Genomic DNA, 12,596 nt, shown 5'->3' with positions numbered 1-12,596 from the left:
CACTGCAACAGAACTGTTGTAGCCGCTAGTGGTGATCAAGCATGAGGCCGACACATGGGCACTGGACGGAGCAAAAGGCCTAGGTTGTATTCTCTAGCGAGTAATAGTCTAGGATCGATCTAGAGTTTAGGGGGGGGGTGAGGCTTTGATCGTAGATCATAAAACTCTCCTCTTGTATTCAAACTAATTCTCTCTTAATATAAATATGTGCAAGTCTTTGTGCATGATCGAGAAAAAACTATGTACTATTTTTTATGGCTATCTTAATAGTCAACAAGCAGTAGCAAGGGCACTTGGAGATTAGCACATGAAACCCAAAAAGCTCAATTAGCCCTCTGAGTGCAAAACCTAAGTTGCACGAGAGTGTGCTTTCTAAAGAAGACGAGTTCTTAGGGCTCCCTGAAGCAGCAATTGAAGTTTGCATTGTGAAGAAAAGAGACATCAATACTTGCTTAGGACCACATCTAGTTGAAAATAAAGAAAGTTGTCATGGAAAAAGACTCTGAAAAGTTATTGCACTCACCTGCATGCCCACGTTGCGAAGTCGGTGTCTCAAACTCACCCTCATCTACGTGTATTGTACTTTTTGGGTGAGGCTAACAACGCTATCACCCTGATTGCTCATGCTCTTAGAGCACGACCAACGCGGGCCAATACTTCTATTAGCTTCAACTTAAAGCCACAGTTCACGTATATGAGGAGAAGGTGAGGCAAACAATCTCACAGTGCAAGTAATAGAAGAAGCTATTTTATTTAGGCTCCACATGCATGCACTTTGCACCTCTCTTTTTACCTTGCTGCTTTTCTCTTCTCACCTTGCTAGTTTCTGTGCATGTTAGAGGCATCATTCGCTTAAGCGCTTGCTCCGCTTGGTGCTTGACCTTTTTGTCAGGTGAGGCGGTCGACTCCTCTACAAGATACTCTGGTGTACTACGAGACTATCACCCAACGTGATGTGGAGAGCAAGTGAGTACATGTTGATTGAGGCTACAAGACACAGTTTAACATTGGGTTGGCCTTATCAATGGTTGTGGTGGCCTTTGGGATGTGATGACCAGCTAGCGCGCTATGATGATGGTGGGAAAGAGCTGATGCAAATGCAACGTAATGACCCAAAAGGTGTACGTGCAAGAGAGCTAGTCCACGAAGCGTTGAAACAAGATAGTTTTTTCTCTCGATTGGGTGGTCAATCTGTTTTCCATTAAGAGGAGTGTAACCAAATGTTACAAAGGGTTCCGAGAGCTATAGGCAAGAAGCCAATAGTCAACCAACTCCTAGCTTCTGGATCCACCGAAAACAGGATAGTTGTGACAATCTAATGGTTGTGGCTATTTGTTTCCCAAAACCTCGAATATGAAGAAACATTTCCTTGGAACGGTTGCATTTACTCAAAGCAGCTCTGGACAATAACGCCTGATCCCATACCATTCTTTTAATGGCCATCTCTCTTATTCATGAAATTTTGATCGTGTAAGTCTAGTAGGTTTAGAAGAAATTTTGTCAGAGATGCTTTAGGCTAATTATTTGCAGAGTTGAGGTAGCAAGCAAGATTTATATTGTCAAGAGTGTAACTATCAACAATCATTTCTTTTTCCGATGCATACAAAAGCTGCATTTGTCATATAGTTGATAAGATGTCTTGTACTACTCTAAATATGTTCCTGCCTTTAGAGAGCAAGTTACTTTATCCGGTTAATGTTTGATTCCTGCTATTGCACTCTGAAATTGCTCTCGTTTTTCTTTTGAGGGATCCAACCCCTCATTTATCAAGGGTAAGGAGTGAAAGGAGAAGAAAGATTTGAGATGCTCGTCCTATTAGGCATCGTAAAGGGATATAGTGGTTACTTTGGTTTAGTGTTTTGACTCACAAACAACATATATCGGGGTAGTAGGGATGCAATTCACACATGTTTTGACCTTTTGGGTCATTTGGATCGATCCAAAACTTGCAAAGATAAAATAGAGCGACAAATTCAGAAGTAGAAACGAATTAAGCTATCTAAGCCATAAAACACCACTAGACACTACCTTATTGACCAACTTTTGAAAAAAAAGAAAATAAAAAGGGTATGAGAAGAAGACGTAGTGAGAGATAGAGATAGGAGTAGGTAATGAAATAATAACATTAGGCGTGCAGTTATTCTACGTATAAAAAGGATGCTTATATATAGTGTGTGTTTTGAACAACTAGACTGGACACCAGTTGGCAATTGCCATGCTACTTTGTGTTTGTGTCTCCTGTTAAATTTTACCCGGCTGACACTAGCAAACCAACTAAGGGTGGTTAGGCATTTCTGGAATGAAATGGCTTGGAATATTTTCTGCCCAGCACAAAATATCGAATGGTTTTAGATTTGAAAAAGTCCCACTCCATTTCAGTTCAGAAATGAACGGGTCCTTAGAATGTTGTTCTAATTTATACTAACTTCTGATCACAGGGAATGATTCGAGAGAAATTATGCCTAAACGAACGAGCCTAACCAAGCACGCAAGTTTCTCGCACGATGCATCACGACAACGGGCACGGGGTCGTAGCGGATGTGTGGCGCAGACCGCCTCGCCGAGGGGATGTGTGGGTCAGCACTCAGCAGCCGCCAGTCTCCCTCTCCCACGGGCTGCTTAGCGCTGCAGTACAGCTGAAGACCACTGCTAGTACACGTCGGCTAGTACACTCGGAAACCTCGCGAGCATGAAGTACACAAGCGCCGTGCTCTTCCCATGCATGTGTACTGCAGCAGCTACCAGCTAGTACTACTGGAGTGAGCACTACTACTGAATCAGTACTACTACACCATTGCTATCAGTACTACCCATTGCTGCAGGCTGCTTGCCTGCCTACAAATATGGCCACCAGTGACCTGCAAAGCCATCAGCCATGGCAGATCGAGCATCTCCTCTAAGTTCTAGTAGTAGGGATAGGAATCAGGGTCAGTTTCCTCTCCTGGCTGTAGCAGCAGCAGCAGCAGTGGAAGGGGCATGCAGAGGAGCACGAGGCTTGGCTGGAAGCCGACCTACGCCTCGCTGGCTCTCCTGTGCCTGCCTCTTCCATTCCTTCTGCTACGCTATGATTGCAACAGTCAGAGCCCAGAAATGCAAGCATCTGCAATTGCCATGTGAGGCAACACCGCAACGGCATTGGCCTCTCCACATTCCACCTCTGCATTGTAAGTTTCTCAGTCATTTCTGAACCTCAATTTGTGTTATATTAGCAGGTGAATCACATGGAGAGCTCCAGGACTTCTGAAGTCTGAAGATAGACCACGGATGCGGTCGACACGGATCTGGCGGGCAACAATGTCCAAGTACCTGCATGTGAACAGATCGTGGGGCTGCATTCCCAAACCCTGCAAACGAAAATTCCTTCACTTTTGTTAAAAATGAAATGCAAGTGTGAAATGGAACCATCGACTAGCAGCTTTGTATATTTCCTCAAGTTACACTTGATGATTGCATCATTTGGCCCCGCTCATCAGTTGCTTCAGAATACAGGGAATCAGTCAGAATGTGCGAAGAATTCACTAGGGCCGGGCAGTATGTATACTCGTAGTTTCACTTGATTAATACCAGCTACCTACAGTACAAAACAACGTATATGAACTCATATAAACTTCCCATACATCTTTTGCTTACTACATCATCCATCCATCCATCCATCCATGTTCTGAAGAACGAAGTCTGAACATTTGACAAGCTGAAAAACAGCTTCCTCTTCAACTACCCCCCTCCAGTTTCTGAAGACTGCATACAAAGAGACGACAATCCCAACAGGTAGTAACAAAACGATCAGAATCACATAATGTGTGTCAGTGTGTGCGTGCATATAGTCGAGCATGCATATGCATGTCTTGGCTGGGTGGGCTACTACCTGCAGTTGCGCGGCACGGTCCAGGAAACCGAGTGGTTGTCGTCGCGCGGCAGCTCCCTGAACCTCCTCCAGTCCTGGAGCATGGCGTTGAGGTCGCTGATCTTGCGTCGCAGCCCGATGCAGCAGTTGGCGTGCATGGTGCAGACCCTGCTCATGTTCCGGCTCGGCTCGCAGAGGCCGCCGAAGAGCTCGGTGCTGAGGAACCTGATCTGGACGCCGAGCTCGGCCACGTAGGGGTCGCGCTTGATGGCGTTGAGCACGTCCTGGTCGTGCAGCCCCGGGTGGCGCTCCCTCGCCGCGTACCAGAACCTGTAGAACTCGGTCGTCTCCGTGTTGGACCGCACGTACACGAAGCCGCCGTTGGGCGCGTTGCTCAGGTCGCTCGGGTCGCCGGTGAAGTGGTCGCACGCGATCTGCAAGTCCCCGTCCGGGTAGAAGTGCGGCAGCGGGTTCCTGAACCACACGATGTCCGTGTCCTGAAACGTGTTGTACGTTCGTTCAGATAGAGCCGGTGCTTGCTGATCGAGAATAATGCGTGTTCATGAACAGCTTTGCTGCATCAGCAGGTCGAGTTGAAGAATTGTTACCGTGAACACGAAGCTGAAGCCTTTCTCAAGAACTTTCCTGAGGAAATCGATCCTCCTCCACATCATCTTGAGGTAGCCGTCGGTCATGAAGTTCTTCTGCCCGGAGAAGTCGACGCCGTCCGTGACGAGCGCGAAGCAGTGGCGGTGCACCTGCCTGCAGCGCGCGTGCGCCGTCGTGTCCAGCGACACGATGACGAGGTGGTCCAGCAGCTCCCTGGTGCTCTCGCCGGACCGGAAGCTCTCCAGGAACACGTCCAGCACGGAGCCCGGCTCCGACCACGCCGAGTTCAGCGTCGTCAGGATCACCGTGTCGTTGGGCATCGCGGCCGCCGTCAGGACTCGCTCCAGCCTCGCGTCCTCGCTGTCCTGCACGTACGCACGCATGCAGCAGCCAGCAACTGCAGGTCAGTTTGATCTGCAGGACACGATTAGCCTGTTCACTCGCCATTGCTGCACTGCACAAGGTGAAGACTGAAGATTCTGGCTGTCTCGTCTCACTCGGCATATATAATCCAAGTGGCCGCATACACACCATGATCGACATTGAATCACATGGCATGGCGATTGGCGACTGCTACAAACAGAAGCAGAATTCTTGCTTGCTTCGATTTTTGAAGATACTCAGCACTAAGGTTTACAGAAAGAGGTGAGGTTGTCTAGTCCAGTGGTTTATACTCCACTAGTGCTAGTGGTTTCTGCTACAGGAAATTGCGAACAGTATTTCGTCAGTTATTTTTTCAACAAAGTATTTCATCAGTTCACCCATGCTTCTGATGAAACTGAAATAATTAGCGTTGCTGCAATTTATTTTCTTCTTTCCGGGACATAATTAATGAGCCAGATATGAATCTGATTGAAACGCATCGCATGGCCTTTAGGAATAGGACGACGAAGAACAAAACGACATTCCGAAGTGAAACACGGATCACAAGACTTCGTCTTGCAAAAAAAAAAAAAAAAAAAAAAAGCGGCACGTAGGGCGTCTTGCATCGCGGAGCGAGGTCACGTACTCACCAGGTCCTCCGCGGCGTCGGCGTCACGTAGTGCGGCGCGCCGCCACGGCATGGCAGCGGCGCCGAGCAGGTCCCCCGGCGTCACGACGGCGCGGTGGTACAGCACGAGGCACGGGAGCGCGAGGGCCACCAGGAACAGCAGCGCCTTGGCCGCCCTCCGAACCTCCGCACCCGCGCCGCCGTGACCCTGCTGCTGGTGGTCATGAGCGGCGCCGCCGCCGCCGACATTGGCGGCGGCGCGTGTCACGGGCAGCGGCTGCGGCGGCGCGGCCATGTGCGCGCGTGCGCGCGCGCGTGAGAAAGTCAGCCCGGCTAGGATCCGGGCGCCGGCGAGCGCGCGGGTTGATCGGGAGGTTGATGATGGTTCCGGTGACACGAGTGCCCGTCAGTCGTCGGCGCCGCCGCGAGGTTATACGAAGGGAGTACGAGGTTTGCGTGCGTGGAGATCTCGGCGATGCACATGGACGCGTATGCACACAAATAGGAAGGGAGAACACGGTGAAGGAAGTCGAAACCGAAGGTATTAATTTACCTCAATGAGAGGATATGGCAAACAATTAAAAGATTGGAAGGGAGAAGATGCTATTGCGGACGACAGGTAAAGAAAATTCAAGTTTTGATCAAGGTAGTAGCCCAAGGATACCCATTTTTGCAGGCAAAACCGTCAGGCAGGCTACAGAATTGCATGCCATATATTTTTAGATTTTAATAGATTAAGATAAAGGAAATTAGATAAAGGAGATGAGTCCGACTTCATATCTTGAGATCAAGAGAATCTGACCAATTATTACAAACTAAAAATAAAAAGCCACAAGTGTCTAAGTTTCAACTTATAACATAATTCTAAAATTGCTTGGCCATCCAAATGAGGCAAAGAAATTCATTGCGGCTACCTCTAGTGGTCGATAAACTTGCAAGATTGCGTTCCTTGTTGTTGTCACATTGCTGCAACTGTGCCCATTGCCATTGGCATAACCAACATATTTCTCTAAACAGTACTTGCAGATAAAATAGGTCGGCGTTTGTAAAAAAAAAAAGACTCCATTTCTTGTAAGCCATATTGTCTAATAAATGGCTGCCCGTCCTATAAACATGAAGAACTTATTCGGATTTTCACCCTATTTGTACCAACCATTGAAAAGGTTGTTAACATCTCTAGGAGGTTTCCGACTAAAACAAAGCCAACAACAGCTCTCCAAAGAAATTTAGGCCTTGTTTAGTTTCGAAAAAAATTTACAAAAATTTTCAGATTCTCCGTCCCATCGAATCGTGCGGCACATGCATGAAACATTAAATATAAATAAAAACAATAATTAATTATATAATTTGTCTGTAATTTGCGAGACGAATCTTTTGAGTCTAATTAGTCCATGATTAGATAATATTTGTCAAATACAAACGAAAATGCTACAATGTTTATTTTGCCAAAAAAATTTGGAACTAAACAAGGCCTTAGCATGTACAGATGCAATAAAAAAAGAGGTGTTGAAAGGGTTCGTTCATACAAGAGAAGGCACATAAATTGTTTCTGTTCCATTTTTTTTCCTACCAAGGCCTTGTTTAGTTACACCTAAAATACAAAAACTTTTCAAGATTCCCCATTAGGTCTTGTTTAGTTCATCCCAAAAACCAAAATCTTTTCAAGATTCTCCATCACATCGAATCTTGGAGCACATGCATGAAGCATTAGATATAGACGAAAACAAAAACTAATTGCACAGTTTGTCTGTAAATCACGAGATGAATCTTTTGATCGTCCATAATTGGATAATATTTGTCAAATAAAAACAAAAATGCTACAGTGTCGAAATCCGAAAACTTTTCGGAACTAAACAAGGCCTTAGATAGAATCTTTTGGTACATGCATTAAGCATTAAATATAGATAAAAATAAATAACTATACAGTTTGTCTGTAAATTATGAGATGAATCTTTTAAGCCTAGTTAGTCTATGATTGAATGCTAAATATCAAATATAAACGAAAGTACTACAGTAGCCAAATCCAAAAAGATTTGAGATCTAAAACAGGCATAAAAGCCTCTCTTTAAGAACCATAGAGACATTTTTTAGTGTTATCTTCAACCAATGGCGAAACCAAAACTTTTAATTAAAAACTTTTAATTAATGGGGCCGGACAATATAACGACACTTCATAAATATGACACACACACACATAGAATTATCGTATATATATACACGATAATTCTATATTATGAATTTTCCTCTGGCATAACTTACATTGATATTTATGAGAAAATGGTACTATGAATATAAGGATTTATGATAATTTTGGTTGACGATAAAAGTTCTTAAGAGAATGACTAAAATTACCATAATATCAATATAAGTTACATAATATGTAGTTACGATAATACTAAAAATATTTACTAGAATTTTCACTAATAATATTTATGAGAATTCTATATTATGAATTTTCCTTCAACCTAATCAACTTACACTAATATTTACGAGAATGGATGTGTTTACGAGATTTTTCAAATATGATTGAATATGAAAATTAATAAGATTTAGAGGTGTGTGCATTAACCACACGCGTCAACTGAAAATAGCGATTAACCACAATGGCATAATTGATTTGCCACAATTTGTTTCATCGATTTTACATAAAACATTTACGAAAAATAGAACGATCAAGTTACTAGAAACTACTTACAATTTTACTAAAGTTGATTATACCAGAATTACAATAAAGCCTTCAGATATATACTTAAGCTTTTACACAATGGGTTGCACCGATGGAAACAAGAGGTTGACGTAAAACAAAGTAAGGATTCATACGTTTGTCTGAAATAAATCAAAGGTACAACAAATGAAAACCTAGCCCTCTTTATTTTAAACCAAAAGGGCCAAAGACAGAGGCTAGTGAAAACTTCTTGAATCTTGATCATCTTCGGTGGAAACTCTAGAAGCAGATCCTCAGGAGTGCCTATATATGCTTATACGCACACTAGTGCATCATGCTGTGATTGAAGGATGGACACCCACAGCGACATTTGTATCATATTTTGAATCATGCATGGATATAGCCATCAGGATGCATGAGGATATCTTCCTGCTTTCGAACAGATGTACAGTGCTTCATCAGTAAAGCAAACAAAACAGCGCTACAAAAATAGATGTACAATGAAGCAATTCTAACACTCTAGATGGAATTGGGTCCTATAAGTTGAATGATGACAATATTAGCTGCTCACCTCGGGAACGAACTTCGGCGGGCTTGCATGTAGATCGCTTGGTCATACTGCAGCTGCAGAACGCCGTTGTCCACTGGGGAGGAGGAGGACGCGCACAGGCCAACCAGGAGAGCGCGGCGTCGGCCGGAGATGACGAGAGAAGCAAGGAAGGGGCCTTCCGAGCTCGCGTACGTCGCCTTCCTGGGGGAGCAGGGCCGCCGCCAGTCGCAGCGAGGGGGAGCAGGCCGCCGCTAGGAGGGGGAGCAGTGCCACTGCCGGTCGCGTCGCGGGGGAGTGGGGCTGCTTCTGGTCGCGTTGCGGGGTGGTAGGGCCGCCGCCGGTCGCTGGTGAGCCGGGCCACCGTTGGCGGAAGGGACGCCGCACTATGAGCAGATGTATACGATGAGAGAAAAATATGAAAGAGGCAATCCATGTTCGGTGTTTTTGTGGATGGTTGAAAGGAAAGACAAAAATTACGGCATTGAATCAGTGCATGCATGTGTCGTTATGGAGGGACCAGATCGAGCTACCGTGAGTTATGGAGGTGAACGAATGAGCCTGGTTGGATTGGACGGTGCATTGGTGACGTCGGACTCGGAGCTAGCTACAAGGTAACAATTACTATACTCTCGGGAGTAGTTACTCCCACTAGATAGTATGCACATGATTCAAATTCTATCCAGTTAGCGGGTTGAGAAATACAACCTGATTTTAGTTGCCGTGAGTTTTTTTAGACTGCATATATAATTGACCAGAAGCGAGCCGGATAAGTAGCATGGAAAGCGGATCTGATTGTCATATGTGCACGAAAAGCGTATCTATACATACTCTAGTATAGGAGTTATTACGTATATGCATGTATTCAAGGGATACGTTACTATATAGGTTTCTTATTCATTCAGAATTGGTAGTTTGTCTTTTAGTATGGGCCCTTCACAACACATTGAATAAAGTATGGATGTATACTTTAAATAAGAAAAATGAGTATATATTTGTATACTTGTACGTGGAAGTATATCTAAATAATCAGGGGATTATTTTTATTGTTTATTTTATACAGTATAATTTTTTAGCAGAGTATTAGTACGTACGCATTAACATGAAGCATGTACTATTTGAGTGCATAAAGTATGAGTACATACTTTTTATAAAAGTGAGTATGTGTGCATACTTTGTATTTGAAGAGTATATCCATATACTCAGGGGAAAATATTACTGTTAGTATGAAGTGATACTTCAGTATCCGACGATACAATAATTTGAAAAGAAAAGTATGCAAACTTTTTGAAATAGACTATGCATACATACTATTTATACAAACTTTTTAGAATATAGTATGTATAGATACTTTTGAAATAGAGTATGTATACATACGCCAAGATTTAGATAGTACAAGTGCATACATGGCAGGATCAAGTATATGTACATATCATTCAAAAAAGGAGCATTACTACATATACATACATGTCCGTACAGGACTGCTGAAATGCGTAGATGGGTAGTATGAGTAGAAACATGCAAGGGAGTATGTCTATACTATTAACCTGGAACATAATATTTGAAGTATACTGCACGGAACATGTATCTAGTGATACTCTAGTCTAAATGTATCGAGACTGCATCATGCACAATCATCCTGCGAATGCCGACGATTAATTCTTGGAGCAGTAACACTTGAAAGCAGTAAGAGAAATCAAGTGGTTCAAAATCAGCAAATTAGTAGTGTTACAGTACACTTAAAACTCCCGTTCATCGAGTAAATGGCGCACCATCTCTGATCCGAATTGAAACTGGTGGCCATCCGTCGCACGGCATCGCCACCAATGATGAGAGACAGAGAGAGACAGCACCCTGCCTGGAGGTTAGGCCTTGTTTAGTTGCAAAAAATTTTGCAAAATGGGTACTGTACCATTTTCGTTTGTATTTGATAAATATTGTCCAATCATAGATTAACTAGGCTTAAAAGATTCGTCTTGTCAATTCCGATCAAACTGTGCAATTAGTTTTTATTTTTGTCTATATTTAATACTCCATACATACGTCTAAAGATTCGATGTGACGGGGAATCTGAAAAATTTTGCAAAATTTTTTGGGAACTAAACAAGGCCTTAGCCGTCGGCCTGCAAGGAGGGGGCACCACCACCAGATCGATCTGCCATCGACGCCTGTCCGCATCCTCCGGTAAATGGAGGAGGTGCCACCAACAGACCCTTCAATAGGCCACCGCGGGTGGAGTGGGAGGATGGAGATGAGAGCGCCGCCATCAGTGAAGTCGAGGTCGGGAGGAATCACCGTCTCCAGATGCGGCTGGCCTCTCGACCGGATTCCGCTGCTGGTGTGCCGCAAGGCCGCCTCCGCCGGTGTGGCATGGGGCCGCTGCCACCGATAGTGTCGGCCCCAATGCCGCCGACGGATTGAGGGTGAGCGCGATGAGCACTATGGGGAAGCCGCCGCCGCTGCCGGCAGCACCTGTGCTTGCGGCCAAAAGAGAGTCGAATTTTCTTTTTTAAAGAATCAGATGGTCAAATTTTCTTAAGATATATACAGTCCATTAACGGGCCGGGCAGCTTTTCTCAACCCGCTAAGCAGTCTACCACTAAGGTCAAACATGAGGAGAGGTTTGACGGGCGTATGGATGCGTGATTAGATGGAGGGAGTAACTACTCCTAGAGAGTAGAAAAAATTTACCATATATATATATATGTTAAGTGTATGTCTTAATAATTTTCCAATGTTTTTACACATGTACTTAGTATTCATAGCGGAAAAACACAATATTACTATTGAAAATAGATGAAATAATATCTTTTGTGATCCTCAAATGAATTTTTACAGGCTGTTTAATATTATTTTTACTATGCTGGGGAAGGGGGCACGGCCCCTGCTGGCCCCGTGGTTCCAGCAGTGTCTTCGACAGCTAAATTTCCAGGATATATAAAAAACTTGTGTTGATAATATATCTCACAGGTGAACTCTATAGACTCCAACTAAAGAACGCATGATCGATCCAAATTGGAGAGGTGCGTACAGCGTACGAGAGGTAAATTAAAGTGGGCTAAAACAATGTTAGGCCACTTAAAAAACAACCCACAACATGAAGCCAAACTAGGCTTAGCCCAATTATCCAGTGGAAAAACAACCCATATCATATGGGCCAAAATTGTTTTTATGACTACTTGTTTCATCATAGGGTTTATGCCATGTTACCTGGCACATCATATGCCATGTCACCTGCCACATCATATGCCAAGTCAACATCTTGTTCAATATATCATGATGTATCCACTAGCACATGTGATGTCTACATTAGCATGACACATAAACATTTTTAATATTCATGTCAACGTAATCTGCTAACATTAATTTATAATAGTTTATTTCTTCATATATATAAGTAATTATATAAATAGTCTACTTTCATTCTAAACTATTCGTAAATTCCGTAGCAACGCACGAGATACGCTTCTAGTTTATACTAAAAATAAAACTCTCAAGACCTGTTTGAATTATGTTTTGGCTACTAAAAATTAGCACCATGTTTGAATGCTAATTAGAAGGACCAAATGCAAACTAATTTTAAAACTAATTGCATAAGCGAAGACAAATCTATTGATCTTAATTAGTCTAGGATTAGCCTATGTTTAATTTAGTGCCATATGAGTTAATCATAGACTAATTAGAATTAACGTATTCGTCTCATCAATTAATCACCACTTATGCAATTAGTTTTAAAACTAGTTCATGTCTAATTCTTCTAAGTAGCATCTAAACATAGTGCTAATTTTTAGCAAGTTGGATCCAAACATGCGCTAGAATGGCGTAATCGAATGCATATGCTTGGTTTCCACCACTAAAGTTTAGTCGTTGTCACATCGGATGAGACTGATTATGAAAATAAATACATAGATCAAGACTAATTTGTGAGATGAGTTTTTAA

The 12,596-nt window shown here is 43.3% G+C and overlaps 2 protein-coding genes and 1 long non-coding RNA gene across 3 annotated transcripts; 1 reads left to right on the top strand and 2 right to left on the bottom strand.

The window, feature by feature from the left end:
* Positions 2,849 to 3,587, top strand: LOC110434656. Its single transcript, XR_002452274.1, has 2 exons — positions 2,849 to 3,113; positions 3,210 to 3,587. It is a non-coding gene; the product is annotated as an uncharacterized LOC110434656 (long non-coding RNA).
* LOC8085690 (uncharacterized protein At4g15970) lies at positions 3,611 to 6,203 on the bottom strand. The gene is made up of 4 exons (XM_002465887.2): positions 5,467 to 6,203; positions 4,453 to 4,818; positions 3,866 to 4,341; positions 3,611 to 3,738 (listed from the first exon to the last, which is right to left on the bottom strand). Exons 1-4 carry the CDS (start codon positions 5,737 to 5,739, stop codon positions 3,711 to 3,713), a joined length of 1,143 nt encoding a protein of 380 aa, XP_002465932.1. The 5' UTR covers positions 5,740 to 6,203; the 3' UTR covers positions 3,611 to 3,710.
* LOC110432799 lies at positions 8,077 to 11,885 on the bottom strand. Its single transcript, XM_021453633.1, has 4 exons — positions 11,867 to 11,885; positions 10,980 to 11,128; positions 8,681 to 8,910; positions 8,077 to 8,538 (listed from the first exon to the last, which is right to left on the bottom strand). Exons 1-4 carry the CDS (start codon positions 11,883 to 11,885, stop codon positions 8,442 to 8,444), a joined length of 495 nt encoding a protein of 164 aa, XP_021309308.1. The 3' UTR covers positions 8,077 to 8,441.

This window comes from Sorghum bicolor, chromosome 1 (assembly GCF_000003195.3).
Source record: "Sorghum bicolor cultivar BTx623 chromosome 1, Sorghum_bicolor_NCBIv3, whole genome shotgun sequence".
Taxonomy (NCBI): domain Eukaryota; kingdom Viridiplantae; phylum Streptophyta; class Magnoliopsida; order Poales; family Poaceae; genus Sorghum; species Sorghum bicolor.
Note: the sequence above shows the minus strand (reverse complement) of the source record. Positions and strands in the feature narration are given on the sequence as shown.

Bases quoted from the DNA above. Each gene is read 5' to 3' on its own strand.
- LOC8085690 (XM_002465887.2), bottom strand. From the start codon at position 5,739: ATGGCCGCGCCGCCGCAGCCGCTGCCCGTGACACGCGCCGCCGCCAAT. The intron at 4,819-5,466 runs GTGAGTACGTGA...GCGTACGTGCAG, and splicing joins CCGACGCCGCGGAGGACCTG to GACAGCGAGGACGCGAGGCT. The intron at 4,342-4,452 runs GTAACAATTCTT...AACACGTTTCAG, and splicing joins GCTTCAGCTTCGTGTTCACG to GACACGGACATCGTGTGGTT.
- LOC110432799 (XM_021453633.1), bottom strand. The intron at 8,911-10,979 runs GTCGAGAGGCCA...TCCCCCTCCTAG, and splicing joins CACACCAGCAGCGGAATCCG to CGGCGGCCTGCTCCCCCTCG. The intron at 8,539-8,680 runs GTGAGCAGCTAA...GTTCGAAAGCAG, and splicing joins CGCCGAAGTTCGTTCCCGAG to GAAGATATCCTCATGCATCC.